The sequence below is a fragment of the Anguilla rostrata genome, chromosome 6 (genome assembly GCF_018555375.3).
Source record: "Anguilla rostrata isolate EN2019 chromosome 6, ASM1855537v3, whole genome shotgun sequence".
Taxonomy (NCBI): Eukaryota; Metazoa; Chordata; class Actinopteri; order Anguilliformes; family Anguillidae; genus Anguilla; species Anguilla rostrata.
Genome location: NC_057938.1, coordinates 1,714,866 through 1,737,327, shown reverse-complemented (window position 1 = coordinate 1,737,327; position 22,462 = coordinate 1,714,866). Strand labels below are relative to the sequence as shown.

Below are 22,462 nucleotides of genomic sequence, written 5' to 3'. Positions count from 1 at the left end.
ACACACACACACTACACACTACATACACAACACACACTACATACACACTACAGTACACACACACTACACACTACAGTACACACACACACACACACTACAATACACACACACACTACACACTACAATACACACACACACACTACACACTACAATACACACACACACTACATTACACACACACACACACACACTACAATACACACACACACACACACTACAATACACACACACACACACACTACAATACACACACATATACACACTACAATGGCGGGTCACGATGCTGCAGCATTTAGACATTTCTGTGCGGAAGAGCTTAAGCCTCCAGCTGCCTGAAGAGTCCTCGTAGTCAAGGCCTGTGCCGGCTGCTCACCGACAGCAAGCCAGGGCTGCACTGAAATGCCCACTGCTGACCCATAAGGATGCAGCCTGCTCGCCCTCTACTGGCAGTGAGACGTATTGCAAGAATACTATGAGAAAAGTTTGGCTGTTAACAGACAGGCAGTAACAGGTTGTTAACAGACAGGCAGTAACAGGCTGTAACAGACAGGCAGTAACAGGCTGTTAACAGATAGGCAGTAACAGGCTGTTAACAGACAGGCAGTAACAGGCTGTTAACAGACAGGCAGTAACAGGCTGTTAACAGACAGGCAGTAACAGGTTGTTAACAGACAGGCAGTAACAGGCTGTTAACAGACAGGCAGTAACAGATTGTTAACACACAGTATGGTGAGAATTTTAACCCTGCAGGTCCACGGTGCGAGCGACTCACCCCAGGCCTGGTCAGGGGCGGGGCTACGACAGGGCGTGGCCGGCCCAGGGGAGGGGCTTGGCGTAGGTGACCCCGCCCCACTCTCGCTGGAGGACATGGACTGGTGCAGGGCAGAGGCGGCGGCGCGGCTGGAGTGCGCCCCACTGGGCTGCCGGGACAGTTTCTTCGCCACAGAGGGCCTCCTCCTGGAGAACAGAGAGACGATCACGCACACACACACACACGCATGCGCACACACACACGAGAGCATACACACACACACACACAAACACACATGTACACACACACGCACAAGAGCATGCGCGCACACAGACACACACACACACACACACGCACACGCATGCGCACACACACACGCGAGCATACACACACACACAAACACACACGAACACACACACACAAAGGAGACAGGATTCAGTTGACCCTAAAATACTCTGGAGTGGGGTGGACACTCAGGTGAGTGAAAGGGAGTTGTGGGCGTGGTCTGAAAGGGGCGTGGCTCCGCACCTGTGGGCGTCTCTCCTCCTGCGTCTCCGGGTGCGTCGCACCATCTTGCTGCCGCAGCCGGTCTTGCGGGCCGGCCCCACCTTGATGGACGTGTTCTCCAGCGCCGTCGTCTGCAGCGCCACGCTGCTGCCGCTCTGAGGGGCGGGACAAAGAGATGCACCCGCCAATCACACACTGCTGAAGCAGGGTCTCACAGCCATGGACCAATCAGAGAGTCACGTTCCTGTGTGTCACAGCTAAGGACCAATCAGAGAGTCATGTTCCTCTGTCTCAGAGCTATGGACCAATAGTAGACTCATATTCCCGATCGTTGCAGATATGGGCCAATCAGAGTCTCGTGCTGCTGGGCCTTGGGCCAATCAGAGACTCACCCTGAGCAGGAGTTCCACCACTTCGGTGTGCAGCAGTCCCCGAACGGACTCCCCGTTCACGTGCGTGATGAGGTCACCAGCCCTAAGTCCCGCATCATGGGCGGGGCTTCCTTCCTCGACAACCTACAACGCAGCCAATCAGGCAAGCCATTTCATACAGTTCCATTTACAAACCTGCCACACATATCTGGACTGATCCCTACCATAGAGTTTTGGACATAGTTCAAGAACAACACCATCGGTTAAAGTTTGGGTTTGAATTAAAGGGAACAGGTGAGGAAAAACCAAACGGAAGTTTCATTTTAAGAACAGAACAGTTTCTGCTTCCTGTATGATCTGGAAAACGTTTGAAGCGCAGGTGCAAAAAAGCTCTTGTGCACCAGTTTTATGGTTTGACAGGTTGTGTCCAGTGAAGCAGCACAACAGCGAGCGGCCAATGGGATGGTGCGGGGGGCGGGGCCGGGGCGCTCACCCAGACCACGTGCTGCACGGTGTAGACGTCGCTGTCGCCCATGTAGACGCGGATGGCCCGCAGGGCGAAGCCGTACTTCCGGCCTGAGCGGTGGATCAGCACGGGTGGGCGGGGCCTCCTGGCGCTGAGGGCGGGGTCTCGCACCGGGGAGGTCTCCCGGGACGACGGGTTTGAGGGGAAGGAGCGCGAGGAGGCGTGGCCTGCCTGGGCACCGCCCTCCACATCTGCGTGAGGAGAACGTGAGGAGAGCATGAGGAGAGCGTGAGGAGAACGTGAGGAGGAAGATGGGGGGTGGGGGTATAGGGGGAGGTGGGGGTGTAGGGGAGGTGGGGGGTGCAGGAGGGCGAGGGGTGTGTAGGGGAAGGTGGGGGTGTAGGGGGAGGTGGGGTGTAGGGGAAGGTGGGGGTGTAAGGGAGGTGGGGTGTAGGGGGAGGTGGGGAGTGTAGGGGGAGGTGGGGGGTGTAGGGGAGGGGGGGTGCAGGAGGGCGAGGGGGGTGGGGGGTTACCTGGAGCAGCGGCGTGTGACAGGGCGGACGCGGAGGCCGATTTGGGGACCTTGTCCTTTGACGGGCTCCGTGATTTTTTGCGGGTGCGTGCCAGGGGGGTCGGGGGGGCCAGGTAACGGGACCCCTCCGGGTCTCTGCCGCGGGGGCACTTGGCGCCCATGCTGTTGCTACGGAGACGGACTCTGGGATGTGTGGGCGCGCCTGCGTCGACTGCAGGAAGAACACAACGCAGCCATGGCCGCCAACCATGGAAAATTAGCAAGACCAAAAAAACCCACAGCGTACAACACACACAGAAACATTACACACACAGAAACATTACACACACAGTTGGGTGTATGTTCAAAAAACAATACACATTCACCAGCGCACGCGAAACACAAGAAACATTCAGAGCATAGAGTGTGTGTGAGGTGCTGACGCCCCTCAGAGTCCCTGATTCCGGAAGCGAGGAGGACTCCCCAACCTTCCTCACCTTCGTCCTGGTCGGCGGGGGCGACGGGCGGCGAGGCCTCCTGACTGCGCTTGGCGGCCATCACCAGCAGGCGGCGCTCTCTGTCCTGCCGGGAGCAGCTGGACATGGCCCTGGGCCTCACACGGGGGGACAGACTGGAACACAGCAAGGGGGGGGGGGGGGGGGGAGTGTTAAAGGTCTCAACACAGGGGGTGGGGGGGTGGGGTGGGGGGGGGTGTCTTCCACTGCTTCAGCCAATATAGGGCTGCTCAGTGCAAATACTGGATCGGTACTGGAACATGATACAGGGCCCTATACTGGATCAGTACCGGAACATAATACAGGGCCCTATACTGGATCAGTACTGTAACATGATACAGGGCCCTATACTGGATCAGTACTGTAACATAATACAGGGCCCTATACTGGATCAGTACTGTAACATGATACAGGGCCCTATACTGGATCAGTACTGTAACATAATACAGGGCCCTATACTGGATCAGTACCAGAACATAATACAGGGCCCTATACTGGATCAGTACTGTAACATGATACAGGGCCCTATACTGGATCAGTACTGTAACATAATACAGGGCCCTATACTGGATCAGTACTGTAACATGATACAGGGCCCTATACTGGATCAGTACTGCAACATAATACAGGGCCCTATACTGGATCAGTACTATAACATGATACAGGGCCCTATACTGCAATCCAGCTTCATAGCAGGACTAGCTATCCGGCAGCCAGTCAAAACACAGATGACTAGCAGGTCCACACAGGGCAGTGGTTTACCCAGGGTGCATTTCTCCCTACTTCCTGATTCCCGTTTCCTCCTCACCTGGACCTGCGTTTTCCCCGGCCAGCCTCGCTGGCCTCCGGGGGGCGCTCCTCCCACTGCTCCTCCTGGTCCTCGCTGTGGCGGCGCTCCAGGGGCGACAGGCTCGGGTTCGAGGGCACGGCCAACTGCTCAGAGCTGCTGTACACCTGCAGCACAGAGACAGGTGGGCGAGTCAGAGGCCGCCCCCAAAGCCCACATCCAGCCAATCAGACACAAGAGTGCTCCCGTGCAAGAAACCCACATCCAGCCAATCAGACACAAGACTGCTCCCGAGCAAGAAACCCACATTCTGCACCATCGCAGGAAGTCAGTGAATAATGTAATATTGATTAATGAAGTTAATGAAGTTAATTATGAACAGTCAGTAATGAGTGAAGGGCAGCTTTCAGGGTGGTCACCTGACTGAAACGGTGGGACCAGGAGGAGAACTGGCTGAGCTCCAGGGAGGAGCCTTCATCGTTGGTCTCATCATCTTCATCAGACTCCATGTGGCTGTATCGCTCAGAACGAGCTGAGGGACCGAGCAGAGAGACGCGTCAGTACACACACACACACACACACACACACACACACACACTATACACACACACACACACACACACACTATACACACACACACACACACTATATACACACACACACACACACACACACACACACACACACACACACTATACACACACACACACACACTATACACACACACACACACACACACACATACACACACACACACACACACTATACACACACATACACACACACACACACACACACACTATACACACACACACACACACACACACACACACACACTATATACACACTATACACACACACACACACTATACACACACTCACATACTATGCACGCACACACACACACTCACTATACACACACACACACACACTATGCACGCACACACACACACTCACTATACACACATACACACACACACACACTCACACACACACTATATACACACTATACACACACACACACTCACTACACACACACACACACTCACACACAAACACACTATACACATACACACACACACACACGTGCATGATTAGAAAGAGCGCCCCCTACTGTCGAAGTAGCTGGTGTCATCTTCGGCCTCCAGCTGAGGGATGAACTCCGCTTTCTGCCTCAGGAGTCTGGTCCAATCCAGACCCAGGAAGAACATATGCCGCTTCACCTCACCAGCACCCCCTGCAGGAGGGAGGGGGAAGCACAGGAATGTACCATTTCATACTCATCGGGGGGGCGACACTGTAGATTGTGTGAATTTTAGAGTGTGTGTGTGTGCGTGCATGCTTGTATGAGAGAGAGTATGTGTGTGTGTCCGTACTTGTGTGTGTGTGTGTGTGTGTGTGTGAGAGTGAGTGAGTGAGTGTGTGTGTGTGGGGGGGGGGGGGGGGGGACAGACCTGACCCCAGGCGTTCATGTGGATTCTGCCGGAGCAGCCAGGCGATGAGGTCACAGGCATCAGCAGGCAGGGCATCGTCCCCCTCAGGCCAGACGATCACATCTGTCTCACACACAAAAGGACGGACACACACACACACAAGGACTCATCTTAAAATACAGTTGAGTGTTTATGGACCCAGTAACTATGCCTTTGGGACATGTCCAAACTTCTGTGCACCTGTTAACAACCCAAAGGCAACCTAGCAAGCGCCCCAGGAACAAGCGTGGTGATTCTAGCTAGGCTCCCTCATCGCCCCCTGGTGGTGAGCAGCGGGATATCACATCACAGGGCTTACCGCTGACCACCTGTCCGAAGAGCTCCTCGGGCGTGTCCCCGAAAAAGGGCACGCAGCCCACCAGGAACTCGTACAGGATGACCCCCATGGCCCACCAGTCCACCGGCTTGCTGTAACCCTGCCGCAGGATCACCTCCGGGGCGATGTACTCTGGGGTACCACACACCTGCAGAGCACAGCCAGGTCAGGGAGGGAGGAGGGAGGAGGGAGGGGGGGGAGGGGGGAGGGGGGGGGGAGTGAGAGTGACAGCAGGACAGAAAGAGAGAGGGAAGGGGAAGAGGAGGGAGAGAGGGGGAGGAGGGAATGAGTGAGAGCGAGAGAGAGAGAGAGAGACAGGGAGTTGGAAAGAGAGAGAAAGTGGGAGAGAGTGAGATGGAGAAAGAGGAAAGGGACAGGGAGAGATGGAATGACAGGGAAAATAGACAGAGAAATAGATGGGGAGAGGGAAAGAGTGAGAGTGAGACAGGGAGAAAGATTGGGGGGGGGAGAGAGAGAGGGGGGGTGGGGCACCTGCTGGTCTACGAACTTCTGCGTCCTCTGCTCGACACGCCCCTCGTAAAGGCTGGTGGTCATGTTCATCAGGCCGATCTTCGATAGGCCGAAATCCGTCAGCTTGATGTGCCCCATGGAGGTGATGAGCAGGCTGGGGGGGGGCGGGGGAGTATAGGTTTATTCACTCTCAACCTCAGTTGGGTTGTATGCATACACTAACAGGATTGTGTTAGCTGAATCATATATAATGATTGTTTTTTATTATGTCATATAATTTTGGATGGGATTATGGGATTTGAAGTTCTTCCCTCAGCAGTGTACAGCACCCTGGCCCCAGTCAGGCATGCTGTGTGGGATTGTGGGATATGGAGTTCTTCACTCACTTGTCAGGTTTGAGGTCCCGGTGCACGATGCCGTAGCTGTGCAGGTACTCCAGCGCCAGCACCGTCTCCGCAAAGTACATCTGGGCCATCTCCACCGGCAACGGGCCAATGTTCTTCAGCAGGGCAGCGCAGTCGCCCCCTACAGGCCAACAACATGCAGTGCGAGTCACAACATCATCCCCCTACGACCATAGGTCAAGATGTCATACACCTACAACTCACAGGCCACGGACAGGCCAACTTGCACTCATGGGTAATGACATCATACCCACCCTGCTCATTTCAGCACTCCCTCTCTTTAAAGCACGCACATGCACGATTAAAGGTGATTAAACTCAAGGAAAAGCTTCTGGTTGGCCCAGGCCTGGCTGAAGGCTGCTTATTTACCACTGGCTCAGTTTGTCTAACTGAACGCCCTCCTTAAAGAGTGTGTGTTCAAATACTTACAGGCTTTTCCAGGAAATTCACAAGCAAGCTTTAAGAACGCTAGGCACATGAATCACCAAATGGAAAGTGAGTTACTGCTCATCATCCACCACAGAGGGAACCCCCCCTCTTCTGACCTTTGACCCAGGGCGACCCCCCCCTCACCTTCCACGTACTCCATGACCATGCAGAGGTGGCGGTGGGTCTCGAAGGAGCAGAACATGCTGACCACGAAGGGGTTCTCGGCGAAGGTGAGGATGTCGCGCTCGACGAAGGCCTGCTGGATCTGGTTCCGCAGCACCAGGTTCTGCCGGTTGATCTTCTTCATGGCGAAGCGCTGCCGGGTCTGGCAGTGTCTCACCAGGTACACCGCCCTGCGGCCAGAGGCACAGTCAGCACAGAACTACAGCTCCCACAATGCACTGCACACCAGGTACACCGCCCTGCGGCGAGAGGCACAGTGAGCACAGTACTACAGCTCCCACAATGCACTGCACACCAGGTACACCGCCCTGCGGCCAGAGGCACAGTCAGCACAGTACTACAGCTCCCACAATGCACTGCACACCGCAGCTCCCACAATGCACTGTACACCAGGTACACCGCCCTGCGGCGAGAGGCACAGTGAGCGCAGCACACCGCAGGTCCCACAATGCACTGCACACCAGGTACACCGCCCTGCGGCCAGAGGCACAGTCAGCACAGTACTACAGCTCCCACAATGCACTGCACACCGCAGCTCCCACAATGCACTGTACACCAGGTACACCGCCCTGCGGCGAGAGGCACAGTGAGCCCAGCACACCGCAGCTCCCACAATGCACTGCACAATGTACACCGCCCTGCGGCGAGAGGCACAGTCAGCACTGCACACCGCAGCTGCTCCCACAATGCACTGCACACCAGGTACACCGCCCTGCGTCGAGAGGCACAGTGAGCGCAGCACACCGCAGCTCCCACAATGCACTGCACACCGCCCTGCCCGCAGAGGCACAGTCAGCACAGTACTGCAGCTCCCACAATGCACTGCATACGGCAGGACCCACAATTCACTGCACACCGCAGGTCCCACAATTCACTGCACACCGCAGCTCCCATAATGCACTGCATATGGCAGCTCCCACAATGCACTGCACACCGCAGCTCCCACAATGCACTGCATACGGCAGCTCCCACAACGCACTGCACACCGCAGCTCCCCACCGCAAAGACCAAAAATCACACAGTTCTGACGCAGACCCTGCAGCCAAACACCAAAGGCTGCTGATAAGGAGGAGTTAGAGACGAACGGGTCATAAAAGACCATCACAAGAACCTCCACTCAGGTGCAATAAAATATCAAAGGTCAGGGTGTTCTGTACAGTCCTGAAAAAAAATCCCCAGTTTGCCTCCCTCCTCCAGGGCTTGGCAGCCATGTTAGTCAGTCATGCGCCATGTGATCATTATGGGATGCAGCGAGACAAAGAGATTTTATTTATTTAAATCTAAAAGATTTTTTTATACAGGTGAACAGTAACAGACAGGCATGATGACTCATTAGGGTGTGTTCTGCAGAACTGCATACATACAGGCATTGCGACCTCTTACCAGAGCGACTCACAACTTTTTACATAGCATTTACATTGTATCACTTATACAGCTGGATATATACTGAAGCAATGCAGGTTAAGTACCTTGCTCAAGGGTACAACGGCAGTGTCCTACCCGGGAATCGAACCTGCGACCTTTCGGTTACAAGTCCAGTTCCTTAACCACTGTGCTACACTCCGTCCTCCGTCCTAAACTAGGCCAGGTCTACGCGTTCATGAGTCACGAAATGAGCGCGCTTCCCAAACACAAGTCCCGGTGCTTCCACACGCACAGGCACCAATGAAACAACTCTGACTGGGAGGATGGCGACTGTGATTGGTCAGTATTGGCTGCCTGCGTAGCACATAGGCCACCCATAGGCCAATAACACGCCAGACTCCACCCCTGCCTCTCACCCATAGGCCAATAACACGCCAGACTCCGCCCCTGCCTCTCACCCATAGGCCAATAACACCCCAGACCCCGCCCCTGCCTCTCACCCATAGGCCAATAACACCCCAGACCCCGCCCCTGCCTCTCACCCATAGGCTCCGTTGCTGATGAGCTTTATGGTCTCGAAGTCGCTCTCCTGGGCTTTCCTTCGGCAGGGCGAGCTGGCTGCAGTCACGGCCTTGTTCTGCCGTAAAGGGTAGAGAGAAACGCCCCACTGTGGGTTCACCTCCCGCCAAGCAGCCCCATCCACACTGACTGAGATCACATGAGGGCTCTACCGTGCTCCCATTTTAGTAGCTTTTCTCCTGTATACTGATGTCAGCTGACTGGAAAAATCATTTAGGAGTACATCTGATAATTTTTCAAAAAAATGTTAGCATAGAGCCCGCCACACTGAAATAACACTGTACACACAAAACTACAACAGTGCTTTACACAGAATACCACATTTACACCGAGCTTAAACTGCAATAGTGCTTCGCACAGAAAACTACATTTACAAAGCGCCAAAAACGCGTGGTTTACTCACCTCCAGGTCATCGGCCTCCCGAGCCATCTCCTCCAACTGGACCATGTCTGTGAGAACGAGAGTGGCAAACGGGTCAGAACCATGCCCTGCTGCATCTCCACCGCCCCTACCGACATACCATAACCCTTCAGATGCCAGAAAATACATCCTGCAGACTGGGGACCGTTTTAAAAGGAGCACCCATTTTCTTATCTCATTCGACAAAGCCTCTTTTGTTCGTTAGAAATACAGTCTGTTGAAAATTCTTGGGTACCTGCAGGATTGTTTTCAAATTTTACTGCCATCTAAAAAGTTAGTAGCTATCTGAAATATCTGAGACTCAAGTCTACGTAAGAGCAAAGAACGTTAAGAGCGGTCAGAGATCAGGACGTTGCCTTAGAGACCAGTAATAACTGAAGATTCCCTCAGTGTTCCTTCCTGGTTTGACTGAGAGAGTTCCAGTCCCTAGTCATGTTGACCTGCTCCAGGAGGGCCGGTGTGAATGCATGTTTTTATTTCCACCAATTACCCCCAATTATCTGTTTACACAGACGCTGGCCTCTCATAAATTAGGCCAGGGTGAAAGGAGCAATACAGGAACTCAAGAACAGTGTTCAGCTGTCATTCAACTGCTTACCGACACACTGAGAAAAACATGTCAGACCGTGTAAACGACTGTGGCCGATCACGTGATTAAGGAGTCGGTGAGTATGTGGATGCAGGTGCAGCCCTGCAGGACGCGCAGTAGAGGGCGCTGTGGGTACCTTGCACGGGGTCCCGGACCAGGCCGAGCTGCTCGATGATGTAGCGGGGAATGTCTTTCTTTATGCCCTCCCCCAGTTTGGCCTGATCCTCTGCTTGCTCCAGGAGGAAGTAGAACTCTTCCGGGTCAAATTCCTGTGAGGGGGGTAGGGGGGATGAGGGACAGATATGCATTTTGAGATTGTAATGCTGGTATGATGTGAGCTTATTGTTGACCGATGGATGCATGCCCCCCCCACCTTAAGAACCACAGTGGAAATAAGCTTTTAGCTTCCTTGTGTTATCCCTGATAGTTTCAAACCAACAGAGCTGTCTGTCCAGAGACAGGAGCCCCGCAAGAAGGCTGGTGAATCATCACTCTGACTCCCGACTCTGACTCACACTGGACCCCCAGCAGTGAATCCTGACTCTGACTCTTGACTCTGACTCACACAAGTGAATCCTGAATCTGACTCCTGACTCTGACTCACACTGGACCCCCAGCAGCGAATCCTGACTCTGACTCACACTGGACCCCCGGCAGTGAATCCTGACTCTGACTCCCGACTCTGACTCACACTGGACCCCCGGCAGTGAATCCTGACTCTGACTCCCGACTCTGACTCACCGCAGACTCCCGGTAGGGACTTGTTACTCACCAGACACTCGAGGAGTCGCGCAGGCCGGGCGATGATGATGAGAATCTTCTTCACGAGCTGCGTGATGATGCTCACTTCCTCGCTCTCGGACCGCTCGTACGCCTGCGCGGGGGGGGGGGGGGGGGGGGGGTGAGATCACACAATCAAATCAGAGAACAAGTCATCATCCACAAAACCAACCGGCATTTCCTTGCCAAAGTTTTTGGACTTCTTTTGACTTAAGTGCTCCAAGCACCACTTCTGTTCATTAATGCAAGAAGAAGAAAAAAGAACCCACTTCTTCCCATCACTGAGAGCGGTCAGAAAGAAAATCCCGGGTCTGACTCCGCCACCCCAAACGCGGCTGTGGGAAAAGCTTCCGATTGGTCAGAGCGTACCGTGCTGCAAGCCCCTGGAGCAACTTCCCGCGTTTCCACATTCGCTCTGTCGCAACCTCGTTACCCAACAGCCCCGGTGCAATGCGCTGGGTCACACCCAACGGCCGGTGACCCATTTACACCGGCAAGGGGGGGGGGGGGGGCGAGGGGTTGTCCACGTGTCGCATACAGAACTGGGCTTGGGACAGAGAGGCTGCGGGTTCAAACCCCAGGCAGGGCTGTGTCACTGTAGCCTTAAGCGTTGGCTATTGAACCTGAAGTGCGCGAGTAAAAATAACCTGCTGTGTGAATGCACCGCAGGTAAAAGCTCTACGTCTCTCTGGAGCTACAGCAGAGCCGGCCGCTACCTGCTCAAAAGCCTGAGGCTCTGTTATCAGACCCTCTAACTGCTGCATGCGCGATAGACAGAGGACACGGGTTGCTGTGGTTTGGATGGGGGTGGGAGGCAGACACAGCACACAGCACACAGTCAGAACAGCGTGAACATGGGGGGGGGGGGCGGGCACAGGAAGAAACCAAAGTCAAGTACAAAGTCACAGGCAATGCAAACCTCTCTAGCACACACACACACACACACACACACACCGTTCTCTCATACAGACAGATACACACACACACCTTTACCCCAAACGGAAACACACACACACACCTCGTGTAGCAGTTTGTCCAGTTTGTCGTGCATCTCCAGGAAGTACTGTGAGGTGACCAGGCCTCGGCCGGACTTGTCCAGGCAGTCCTTGGCCAGCTCCAGCAGCTGGTGCTGGATGAAGCCCAGCACGCCGTCGGCCAATAGGAGCGAGCTGTCCGGGGAGCAGAGGGCGATCACGTCATGGAGCCGCTCCTCCATCTGCTCCCGAGCCTGCAGGGGGCGCAAGTGAGCCGGTCACACGCAGGAAAACACACGCTACGCACACACAGTACACATACTACACATACACACACACACACACACACATACACATTACACTAACACACACTACACACACACACGCACGTGCGCGCACACGCACACACACACAGCAGGTGAGGTTTTCACAGTGCGGTCCACCAGTTAAACAGACACTGAGTCAGGGGAGGACACTTCACAATCAGCTTGTGCAGGGAGACTACGGGCAATCCTCCCGGCCAGAGGGGGGCGCTGTGGCATGATCACACGCAGACTGACCAGGGGAGTCACCACAGAGCAATGGGTGGGGGATGCCCCGCCCAGTGAACCCCCGCTCGACAACTGGGTTCCAGGTAAATTACACAAAAAATTAATTCTGGGATAAAATGGTGCAGGTTCATTTGGTTCCACTCGAGAAAAGGAGGGAAATGTAAAATAGACCACTGTCCCTAAGGCAAAATCCACAGAGCCAGAATACAGCCCGTTCTGCTGCTCTTACAATGTTTAACTACAGAGAAATGCACCCAACTCAAAGGGCTGGTGTGATGGGGTGAATCACGTCTTTGGGACAGGAGTTTCAGGAAGAAAGGGGCGGGTCTGTGAACGGAACCCACCTTAGGGAATCGCTCTTTGTAAACATGGTTCATCATGATGACCTCATTATCCGAGCCGCTCGTCCGGCCAGGGCTGAAACAAGAAGAGGAAACGCATCATCACTGAGCGCCGCTGACAACATTTCATCCAAGAAAACATCGCTTAAAACTGCCCTTTATTTCTGGAGCGTAGGTCATACACGCTTTAATCTTTTAAACTTTAATAAATGAGAAAATAACAAGATATTTAATTTGCGCAGCGCCTTTCATAACATGCACTCCAGACCAACGTGCAGCTCTCGGACATCGGCGAGTTCAGGGCAAGCTTCTGAACGGGCGGCAAAGTCAAACCCAAACCCGACCGCTAACCCAAACTCTACCACAAACCCAAACCCGACCGCTAACCTGAACCCGACCGCTAACCCGCCCGCTAACCCCAGCCATCAGCAGATCGTTGCTCTGCCTTCAATGTGTCCTAGCCAATGCTGTTCTTGTTTAATGATATGGTATGGAACTGTCCCACGTTTGATATGGATCATGATGCAGTTGTAAGGGAGGCACTTTACCACCCCCCAAGACAACTGCTCTGCACCCAGGAGAGCTGCAGTACGCACTCCCCCCCCCCCCCCCCCCCCCCCGCCCCGCCAGGCTTTGATGCCAGCCCCCACCCCGGACACCACCCACGCAGGCAGACCCGGTTCACACCGTCTCCACCCGCCAGAGACAGACACCAAAAACGTTTCTACGGAAACCCACGTCTCTCTGAAGAGCTTCTGCCTGTCAGCTTGAGCAGCGCCAGGCAGAAACACCGACATAACATGACCTTTACAGAGGAACAGGGTCTGCAGAGCTCACCACAGCTGCCACACACACACACACACACACGCACACACACACACGCTTTGTAGAAGACATGGGGGTGGGGCAGTAATCTGGCTCTGTGATCGCACACAAGAGCGTCTTTATCCTCCCACTGCAGTAAACAAACAAATTTAAACAGGTTTTCCAGCCACTGTCATGTTAAAGAGGGTCACATGAGGGGGGCGGGGATTCTGGAGGAGCTCACCCCTTTAAGCACCAGCGGGCGGGCGGGCGGGCTACCCCCGAAACCGGGACCGCGCCGCTGCCGACTGCGACCGGCAGCCCTGCAGGCGACACGCAGTTACCACCAGCGCCGTCAGGAGCTGGGATAAGCCTGAGCCGGCCAATCAGGCGCTTGCATGCGAAAAGCCGGGCCTTCCCCAGACTCACGTCTGTGCGAGCGCCCCCAAGCGACCGACCGTCGTGTGCAGAGAGTCAGCATTCCGTCAGCCCGCCTTTCCCACACTGCACCAGCGGGACGCTCCAAGAACATCGCGTCCACACACACACAAGATATATATATAAATATATATATATAGGCAGAAATATGATAAGCGAACCTCATCTACACTGTAACCCATCAAAGCGTAAGGATACTGTGCTCTGTGAGACGTAACATGGCCCCCACTGCCCCCCAGGAGTCTTCAGACAGTATGAAACCTGGGACTATTTTCTGTTGAGAGATGGCGGAAGGATACCTGAGGCTGCGGGCTCGGCGCAGGGGGGGCGGAGCCCGGCCGTCCTCCTCCGCCACGCTCTCGGTGCTGCGGGAGGGCTTGGGCGGGAAGCACAGCTCCGGCGGCAGGGGGAGGAGCTCCTGGGAGGAAGACAAGGACTGGAACAAAAAAAACCGACCAATCAGGGCCACACATCAGCGCCGGTTCTTCAGCCCCGTAGTGAGGCAGGGTGGTGTAACTCAGAGGGGAGGGAGGGTGCCAGATTAAGGAGCACAGCCTTCTAATGGGACACCACTTTGACTATAATGAATTTTAAATGAAGACAAAACTTGGAAACTTGGTCGTCAGCATTGAATTAAAATGTTGTTTTCATATGGGGCGACATAGCTCAGGAGGTAAGAGCGGTTGTCTGGCAGTCGGAGGGTTGCCGGTTCGATCCCCGCCCTGAGCGTGTCGAAGTGTCCCTGAGCAAGACACCTAAACCCTAACTGTTCTGGTGAATGAGAGTCATTAATTGTAAAGTGCTTTGGAAAAAGCGCTATATAAATACAGTCCATTTACCATTCACCATATGAAATCCTAACAGCTGCATACATAGTACCTGGCGGTGCTTCATTTTACAGGTTAGAGAGAAAGAGACAGAGAGAGTGAGTGAGAGAGAGAAAAATTTGAGCAGAGCTAAATTTGAGCAGAGCTGAATTTGAGCAGAGCTAAATTTGAGCAGAGCTAAATTTGAGCAGAGCTGAATTTGAGCAGAGCTAAATTTGAGCAGAGCTGAATTTGAGCAGAGCTGAATTTGAGCAGAGCTAAATTTGAGCAGAGCTGAATTTGAGCAGAGCTGAATTTGAGCAGAGCTGAATTTGAGCAGAGCTGAATGGGGCTCTGTTTGGAAAGCTGCTCTGTGTGACCTGTCCACCGGCTGATCCTGTTCCTGCCCCACCTACACCCCTACACTGAACATGCAATAACAAGCCAGTCACCCAGCACACACTCCCTAAAGTCCCTCCTCCCCTCTGCCCCGCCCCTTGCCTGGATAGACACTAATTTGCACGAAAACAAGCTGCCATCAGGATTATTAGCCTCCATCATCAAACCCCCCTGCCCGCACCCGCCCCCGCCCCCAACCCACCCCCGTCAGAGACACACTATAGGTGTGAAGTTTCCCACAGTGACCCCGCCCAGCTCCACCCAGACACTTCCCACCAGGTTTTAAATCCGACTGGTCTGTTTGGGAAGAGGGAGGGGTTTCGCAGGTCACTTCCTGCTTACTCTTGTGCAGGTGACCCTGGTCCCGTTTTGTTTTTTCGTTTTGTTTTTATTTAAATCTGTGGGGAACCACAGCCGTTGACTCGGAGAGAAACCTGAGGTTCCACAGATCAGTGACAGAAGACAGCCGGAAAAACCGGATAACCACACCTACACCAGGACTTAATTAAAAAAGAAAAAAGGTGCAGTGAAGAGTGAATTGGAGCAGAAAGCTCAACATTGAGTTCTGTCAGACACGAGTACTTCAGGAAGCCCCACAGCATATCGCCTGAGGCAGGAAATGACATCATGAAGACTGAACACCCTGAGAACCAGACTGAATTAAAGGAAAACTTTCCCTTCAGTCCTCCCTACCTCTCTGATAAACAGCACAGTAAAACTCACAATGATGTAATGTTATGTACACAGTCTACCATTTCAAAGGCGCCCTGTCCTCAGGTTACCTTTGATCCAGGCTGGCCAATCAGAAACAAGCACCTGGTGTTCTGTTCTGCACCTGTTCTCACACTGCACTGTTTTATGCTTTTGGACATGCACACCTACTGATCAAAGGTATTTTCATATTTGTGACTGCATGACAGTAATGTGACACTGCCTGTCACGTTTTTTATTTTATTCGTAGGACTCAGGAGCACCGCGTCAGGGACTAGGGTAGCTGCTGACAGGAAGACGGAACCAAACTTACAGAGACAGTGGAGCTGGGGGGATTGGTTCCATAGCCGGACGAGGGGAGGGACCATCTTCTCCCATCACCTCTGCAGAATGGACCAAGGACATATTCAGCATATCACATGCCTGTCTTGACCGCTGAACCACAGATTTGCCCTCATCATGGCGGGACACTAGTCCCACACATCAGAGGAACAGTCGCTAAACGGGCTGCTTCTCAGAGGGCTCCAGGACAGACGGCCGAACGGGGAGCACAACACACAAAAGACCTCAAAGATTAAAGGAGCTTTTCCCTGCAGGAACAGGAAGCGGGGGGGGGGGGAGACGGCAGGAAAGAAAAGACAAAGTACCTGTCTGTCCGGGCCAAGTGGCTATGACATCACAGCAGCACAGGATGAAGGGGGAAGAGAGAGATGAGAGAAAGAGAAAGGAGAAAGATGAGCGGCAGGTTTTACATCTCATAGCAGTTCCAGTTTGCAGACAAGCCACTTAGAACACACCACACCCAGAGAAAGCGCTCTGTTGGCCATGCCTAGCACACAGCGTGCAAGGGATTGTGGGTCCAGCCACGCAGCATTCTGCAGATTCTGGCTGCTGCTATCTGATTGGGATTGCAGAGGTTAGGTCAGAATAGTGTTCACTGTGTGAACTGTGTTCTTGGCTAGAAATAGCTGTACAAAATAAGTATTGTACCTTACTGAACCTGTGTTTAGCAGTTGTCTATGACCATGAAATGCACTTTTTGTACGTCGCTTTGGATAAAAGCGTCTGCCAAATAAATGTAATGTAATGTAATGCTATCTGATTGGCCCTTAGAGTTTCTACAGAATGCATGAAATAGGTTTTTTGCATTTCTTGCAACATTTAAAGGAGACATCTCCCATACATGTGCATATCTGCGGTTTGCATTCACTGAAGGTATGCACTGTAACTCCCAGCAATGTCATTAAGTGTGTCAGCCACTTGAAGAATGCAAGACAGTCATGTGAAAGACTCAAACAATCACACAATCAAACAAACAAACACACAAACAAACAGACAAGCAAACAAGAAAAACTGCCAAAACATGCACCCCTGAACCATGCAAGCATCCACTGAAGCTGGATGTAATATTTCTCTATTTTTAATACAACAAATCTGTTCATAGAAATCTATTTGTCCAGTTAGATTGAGCAGTCTTAGTCCTAATCTCTATACCTGAGCTACACTAGGACAGGTGACATATAACCTGATTTCAGGTGCAAGTTCAGACAATTATCTTGCACTGTGATGCATTATGGGATTGTTGTTTTGAGTGTCACCAGGAAGACTTTGAACACAATGTGCAACAATCTCTGTCTCTCTGACTCAACCCCTCTCTCACCCTCTTTGGTTACCTCTAGCTTCTCTCTCCCTCCCTCCCTCCCTCTCTCTCCTTCTCTCCCTCCCTCCCTCCCTCCCTCCCTCCCTCTTTCTCTCCCTCTCTCCCGCTGCCTCTCTTGATTTTCAGCATGTGAAGAATACATAATTGCCAAAACAAATATCAAAATATGAAAATACACATAGCAAATAACCATAAATAATTCAAACTAGGATAACATTGTAAACGATAAGGAACCGTAATTGAGAATGTAGTGAGGTACACCTTTATCTCTCACTCTCACTCTCTCTCTCTCTCTCTCACCTGCGACTGAAGGGCAGGTTGAGGGAGCTGCTGATGGACACGCCCCTCAAACTGTCCATAGGACTGCAGGCTGCTGGGGAAAAAAAACAAGACAATGCAAAGATTATTTTTAATCCATACAGTTTGGTGTGCAGTGTGACATTACAATACTAATAATAATAATAATAAGAGAGAGATAGAGTGAGGGGAGTGTGTGTGAGAGAGGGTGAGTGTGAGATAGATATATACATATAGAGAGAGAGAAAGAGAGAGTGTGTGAAAGATAGATAGATATACAGATAGATACAGAGAGAGGGAGAGGGTGTGTCTGTGAGATAGATAGATAAATATACATATATAGAGAGGGGGGTGTGTGACAGACAGACAGACAGACAGACAGACAGATAGATAGATAGATAGATATACAGATACAGATAGAGAGAGAGAGGGGGTGACAGTGGGGGGGTGTGTGTGTGACACTGAGAGAGAGAGGGGAGTGTGAGATAGATAGATAGATAGATCAGAGAGAGAGAGAGAGAGAGAGGGTGTGTGAGAGATATACAGACAGACAGACAGATACAGAGAGAGAGAGAGAGAGAGAGAGGGTGTGAGAGAAAGACAGACAGACAGACGGATAGACAGACAGACGGATAGATATACAGACAGACAGACAGACGGATAGATATACAGACAGACAGACAGACAGACAGACAGACGGATAGATATACAGGTAGACAGACAGACATACAGACGGATAGATATACAGACAGACAGACAGACAGACAGACGGATAGATATACAGGTAGACAGGTAGACGGGGGGGGGACCTGTACCTGTGGCCAGTGAGAAGGGTGAGAGAGGCCTGGAGCGAGTGGGGGATGGGTTCCTCACCACCAGGCTCCGCTTGTTGCTACGACAACTGTGACGGACAGGAGAAGAGAAGGTGAGCACGGAGACACACAAGAAAACAAGCAGCACACACTTCTGCCCGCAGACAGTGACACGCTGTGACTGACAGGCTCTTCTGCCAACCATTTCAGTCCGGTCAGTGTCCGCCGCCCCCTTTTTGGTTTCACAGAGTGTCATAAGTCCACAAGACACGTGCATCTCTGTCCCCCTGAGGAAGAAGGCTGATTTCTGCGGGACACGTTGCCGCCCGTGTCAAATTGAACAGGGACCCAGCCGAAGTCTAAAAATCAGCTTGCTCCGACAAACGCCAACGTTCCCGTCACATCACGCAAACACACACTGCTGTCAGAAAAAGATCTGGGCTGCGGCTAACGTTTCACCAAAGCGTTTCCCTAGCCAGCTGTGTGTTGCTCCATTTAAATCTGAAAGGGGGTGTGGAGGGTGGATGTCTGGATGACATCATACCACAGATGATCATCAGCGATTCAAAATAATTAAACATGTACGACGTCCTCTGTCATATTGATTTAGGCAATTGGGAAACTTATCCTGTGTTATACTGACGGACAGCGACGACATTTCTGGATATGTCACAAGGAAGACCGACTGCCTTCCTGAATATCAACAAAAATTGGTCATATTAAAGAGAGCTAAAACTGCGTGACGTCATTCTTCTACTGGGCAGTGATTCCGAAAAGTACATACCTAAAACACTGAAATCACCCTGACGTCACAAACACAGACACATTAGTAACTAAAAAGCAGCTGAGGGTGACGGTGGAATTCCTGAACACATGGCTATGCCGGCTAGACAACACCGGGCCAAAAAGTTCCAAATTTAGTGATTCACCGGCACGTTTCCGCCTGGAATGGGATGGGAGTTTATGATTCATTAGCGCGGACACCCCCCGCTGAAGTCTCCGCTGGGACAGCACACATGATCGGCCAGCTACATTTGGAAGCTGCCCGTCCAAGTTTCCAAAGGAAGGGAAATCGATCCCCGGAGTCGGAGAAACATGCTGCCCGCGTGCTTCCCACGCCGACTCGCAACTGAGCTCAATTTCTCAACCGTCATCCACCCGTCCACACTGAACCGGGTAACTCAATTATCGTGACAGGTTGCTGTTAGCAGCAGGCCTGTAACATTTCGGCAAATAAGTAATAGTCGTTATTAAGTTCTCACTTTATTCTCTCGGGGCTGGTATTTTAGTTATGGAACAATTTATTTCCCATGCGTTGGATCCGCCTGTTTTGAACAGAGGTGGGTGTGCCAGTCAGGCAAGCAGCAACAGAGCTCTGCCCGCTATTACCCTAAATTAGTGACTTATATAATCGATGCCGTGTGGTGTCCAGCTCCCGTCATATAGGTCAGATATTGCAGTTGTTGACAAATGTCAATACACACAGATGAACAGACAGCCCGTTTGTCAAACATTATGGATATAGCCAAGCTATGTCATTTAAAAGGAACGCCCTGGTTCACGTGTGTATTTACAGTCCGTGGTTGGTTCCAAAAGCTTCTCGTTACACATTCGCAGTGTGCTTTGATTGCCCCGACTCTGACACAAGCGTTTGAAGAGGAGCAGCTTCATGAGTGACAGAATAAAACCGCTCCCAGAAAGCGACAGTCTGAGAAACGTGACAGGGTGCGGGCTGTGTGGCGAACAATAGCCACGTTTATACTCAAAACATTAACCGTAAGAACAGGGCGGACACGGAATCCGATACAGTCAATTACCGCGGTCGATATCATAGCAGCGTACTTGTAAACAATCACACTCGTAATTCACGTGCATTAGCCAGTGTTCCAGGTTTTAAACTACTTAAAATATTCTCAACAATTAAATCAGGAGAAATAATCTAGCTGACTGCCTATAGAACGTGAAACAACGTTTACACAAGATGATAGTGTGGTTTAGTAGTTAGCTAGCAACGCAAACGCTGTATAACGAACTTTTAGCAACCAGTTTAACGTTGGCAATTGAGAAAAAATTACTGTTTGGCTGGTAATCCAATTTAGTTCGCGAGGGGTCGACTACAACAACTTGTATTCAAGTAAAAATATCACCCACATAGAATGGCTACCCTTCTAACGAGTCGAAGTTTGCTAGCTATGTTAACTACGCACTTAAGTATGCGCTACCAACTTAATAAATCGAACAAAAAATTACCTTTTTGTTCGCCTTAGCATAGCCCCCGGCATAAGCCGGGACACAGTCCAGCAATTTGGATCGGACATGATGGGTACGTTTGAGAGCGATGCAACCGAAGTCGATCCAGAAGAATTGCATATATTCTCTCAATTTTCCACGCAGCGTTCTCGATAGCTAATTGTGCCCAGGCGCGTGTCGTGGAAGTGCGTACGGATGGCGAAACTAGCAACACTGGCTCCGGTGGCGATTGACTCCATCGCCGCGGTCACGCTGTAGCAAAGCCACCTGGCTACTTCCACGCCGTCATGGCTTTAAATTTACTCGCGGGTCACCCTGCCTTCTTCGGCCGTGAGAAACGGAGGGTCTAAAGTTCCGCAGTTCATAATGACAACATAGGAATAGCGTCGATCAGACGCGTATGCCTATATAAGAACTCAGGAACTTGACTGATGAACAAGTCGGAACCACATCTGTGGGAGATACCATTGTCCCCAAGGAGCGGGGTGAATCAAACCGACGCGGTTTGGACATTCGGCTGCAGTCAACGTCGTTTCAGTTAGTCGTGGTAGTCGCAGACCCCCAAGTCGTACTTTTAATAAGCAGCGGCGACTTTGTTTCAGTATTCGTTTAGATATGCTTACCTGAATACTGGACTATCAGTAATGCTTAAGCAAGCTGCATTAAAGAGTATAGCAATACACTGGCTATTTTTTGCGTCGTCGATGCTATTATGGATGTAATAACAATAGGTCTGAATGAATATTAAAAAAGGTAAGTCTCGGCGGCTTGCTGTCAATATTCAGGAGATAAGCCTTCTCTCAGCCTCTCCAGTTGGAAAAGGTCGAAAGGGGCGAGCGTCTTAGAGCAGTGTTTTCAGTGTTTCTCTAACTGCTTTGGAATGCAGTCGCGATGATAATTACCAGTCTGTCTGCCATCATCGCGACAACACTACCATGCAGTCAGAGAAACGCTGTGAAAACACTGGTGCGCACTGCTGACTCAACTGAGTCCCCGTTTTGACAGTCATCCCTGTATGACTCAATGTCTCCCCCTTCTGGTCGCCCCTGGGAATGTTAGGAAGAGACCGCGGTGCTTCTCCCGCCTATTCTGTGCCAAAGTTAACATTTCCAGTCGGCTAACTAATCGTGAATTCGTGTCTCCTGCATCGGACTTGAAGGTAGTGTATGTTTCCGCGGGAGCTTTCATAACTAAATTGAAGATAAACAGTTTCTTTGTTATGGATTCCAGACTTATTCGGGCTGAACAGGCTCGTTCTGATTAATATGAAGAGAAATATGTAGTGCACTGAACACAACTAAAGGCAGTGTTTTCATATTTTTGTACAAAGTGTCCACAAGGTATCCGTGGCAGTGACGAGGAAGCAGTGTGCCCAGTCAAACCACATTCCGGTTTAGCGCCTCCTGCTGGATGACGTATCACATCACACTTTAAAGGAGTGATGGTGTTACTCACGTGCTGCCTCTCCGTGGAAGACTTAA

The 22,462-nt window shown here is 51.7% G+C and overlaps 1 protein-coding gene across 4 annotated transcripts in view; it reads right to left on the bottom strand.

Annotated features, from left to right (window-relative positions):
• The window catches only part of LOC135258135 (microtubule-associated serine/threonine-protein kinase 3-like), a 23,164-nt gene extending 1,246 nt beyond the window's left edge, over positions 1 to 21,918 (bottom strand). Inside the window, exons 1-26 of one of the 4 annotated variants that reach the window (XM_064341405.1) lie at positions 20,982 to 21,918; positions 18,735 to 18,820; positions 17,923 to 17,995; positions 16,610 to 16,630; positions 16,276 to 16,345; positions 14,346 to 14,482; positions 12,808 to 12,880; positions 11,957 to 12,166; positions 10,931 to 11,032; positions 10,295 to 10,427; positions 9,552 to 9,598; positions 9,112 to 9,206; positions 7,166 to 7,374; positions 6,575 to 6,713; positions 6,210 to 6,342; positions 5,700 to 5,865; positions 5,363 to 5,464; positions 5,023 to 5,145; positions 4,328 to 4,440; positions 3,930 to 4,075; positions 3,104 to 3,237; positions 2,629 to 2,838; positions 2,123 to 2,346; positions 1,651 to 1,773; positions 1,280 to 1,413; positions 773 to 957 (exon numbers count right to left, since the gene is read on the bottom strand). In XM_064341405.1, coding sequence (XP_064197475.1) covers positions 773 to 957; positions 1,280 to 1,413; positions 1,651 to 1,773; positions 2,123 to 2,346; positions 2,629 to 2,838; positions 3,104 to 3,237; positions 3,930 to 4,075; positions 4,328 to 4,440; positions 5,023 to 5,145; positions 5,363 to 5,464; positions 5,700 to 5,865; positions 6,210 to 6,342; positions 6,575 to 6,713; positions 7,166 to 7,374; positions 9,112 to 9,206; positions 9,552 to 9,598; positions 10,295 to 10,427; positions 10,931 to 11,032; positions 11,957 to 12,166; positions 12,808 to 12,880; positions 14,346 to 14,482; positions 16,276 to 16,345; positions 16,610 to 16,630; positions 17,923 to 17,995; positions 18,735 to 18,820; positions 20,982 to 21,049 — 3,256 coding nt within the window. In that variant the 5' untranslated portion in view covers positions 21,050 to 21,918. Of the gene's footprint in view, positions 1 to 772; positions 1,414 to 1,650; positions 1,774 to 2,122; positions 2,347 to 2,628; positions 2,839 to 3,103; positions 3,238 to 3,929; positions 4,076 to 4,327; positions 4,441 to 5,022; positions 5,146 to 5,362; positions 5,465 to 5,699; positions 5,866 to 6,209; positions 6,343 to 6,574; positions 6,714 to 7,165; positions 7,375 to 9,111; positions 9,207 to 9,551; positions 9,599 to 10,294; positions 10,428 to 10,930; positions 11,033 to 11,956; positions 12,167 to 12,807; positions 12,881 to 14,345; positions 14,483 to 16,275; positions 16,346 to 16,609; positions 16,631 to 17,922; positions 17,996 to 18,734; positions 18,821 to 20,981 lie in introns of those variants that run through there. The other 3 variants (XM_064341401.1, XM_064341403.1, XM_064341404.1) reach the window with 3 other exon arrangements.
• Positions 21,919 to 22,462: the final 544 nt, after the last annotated feature.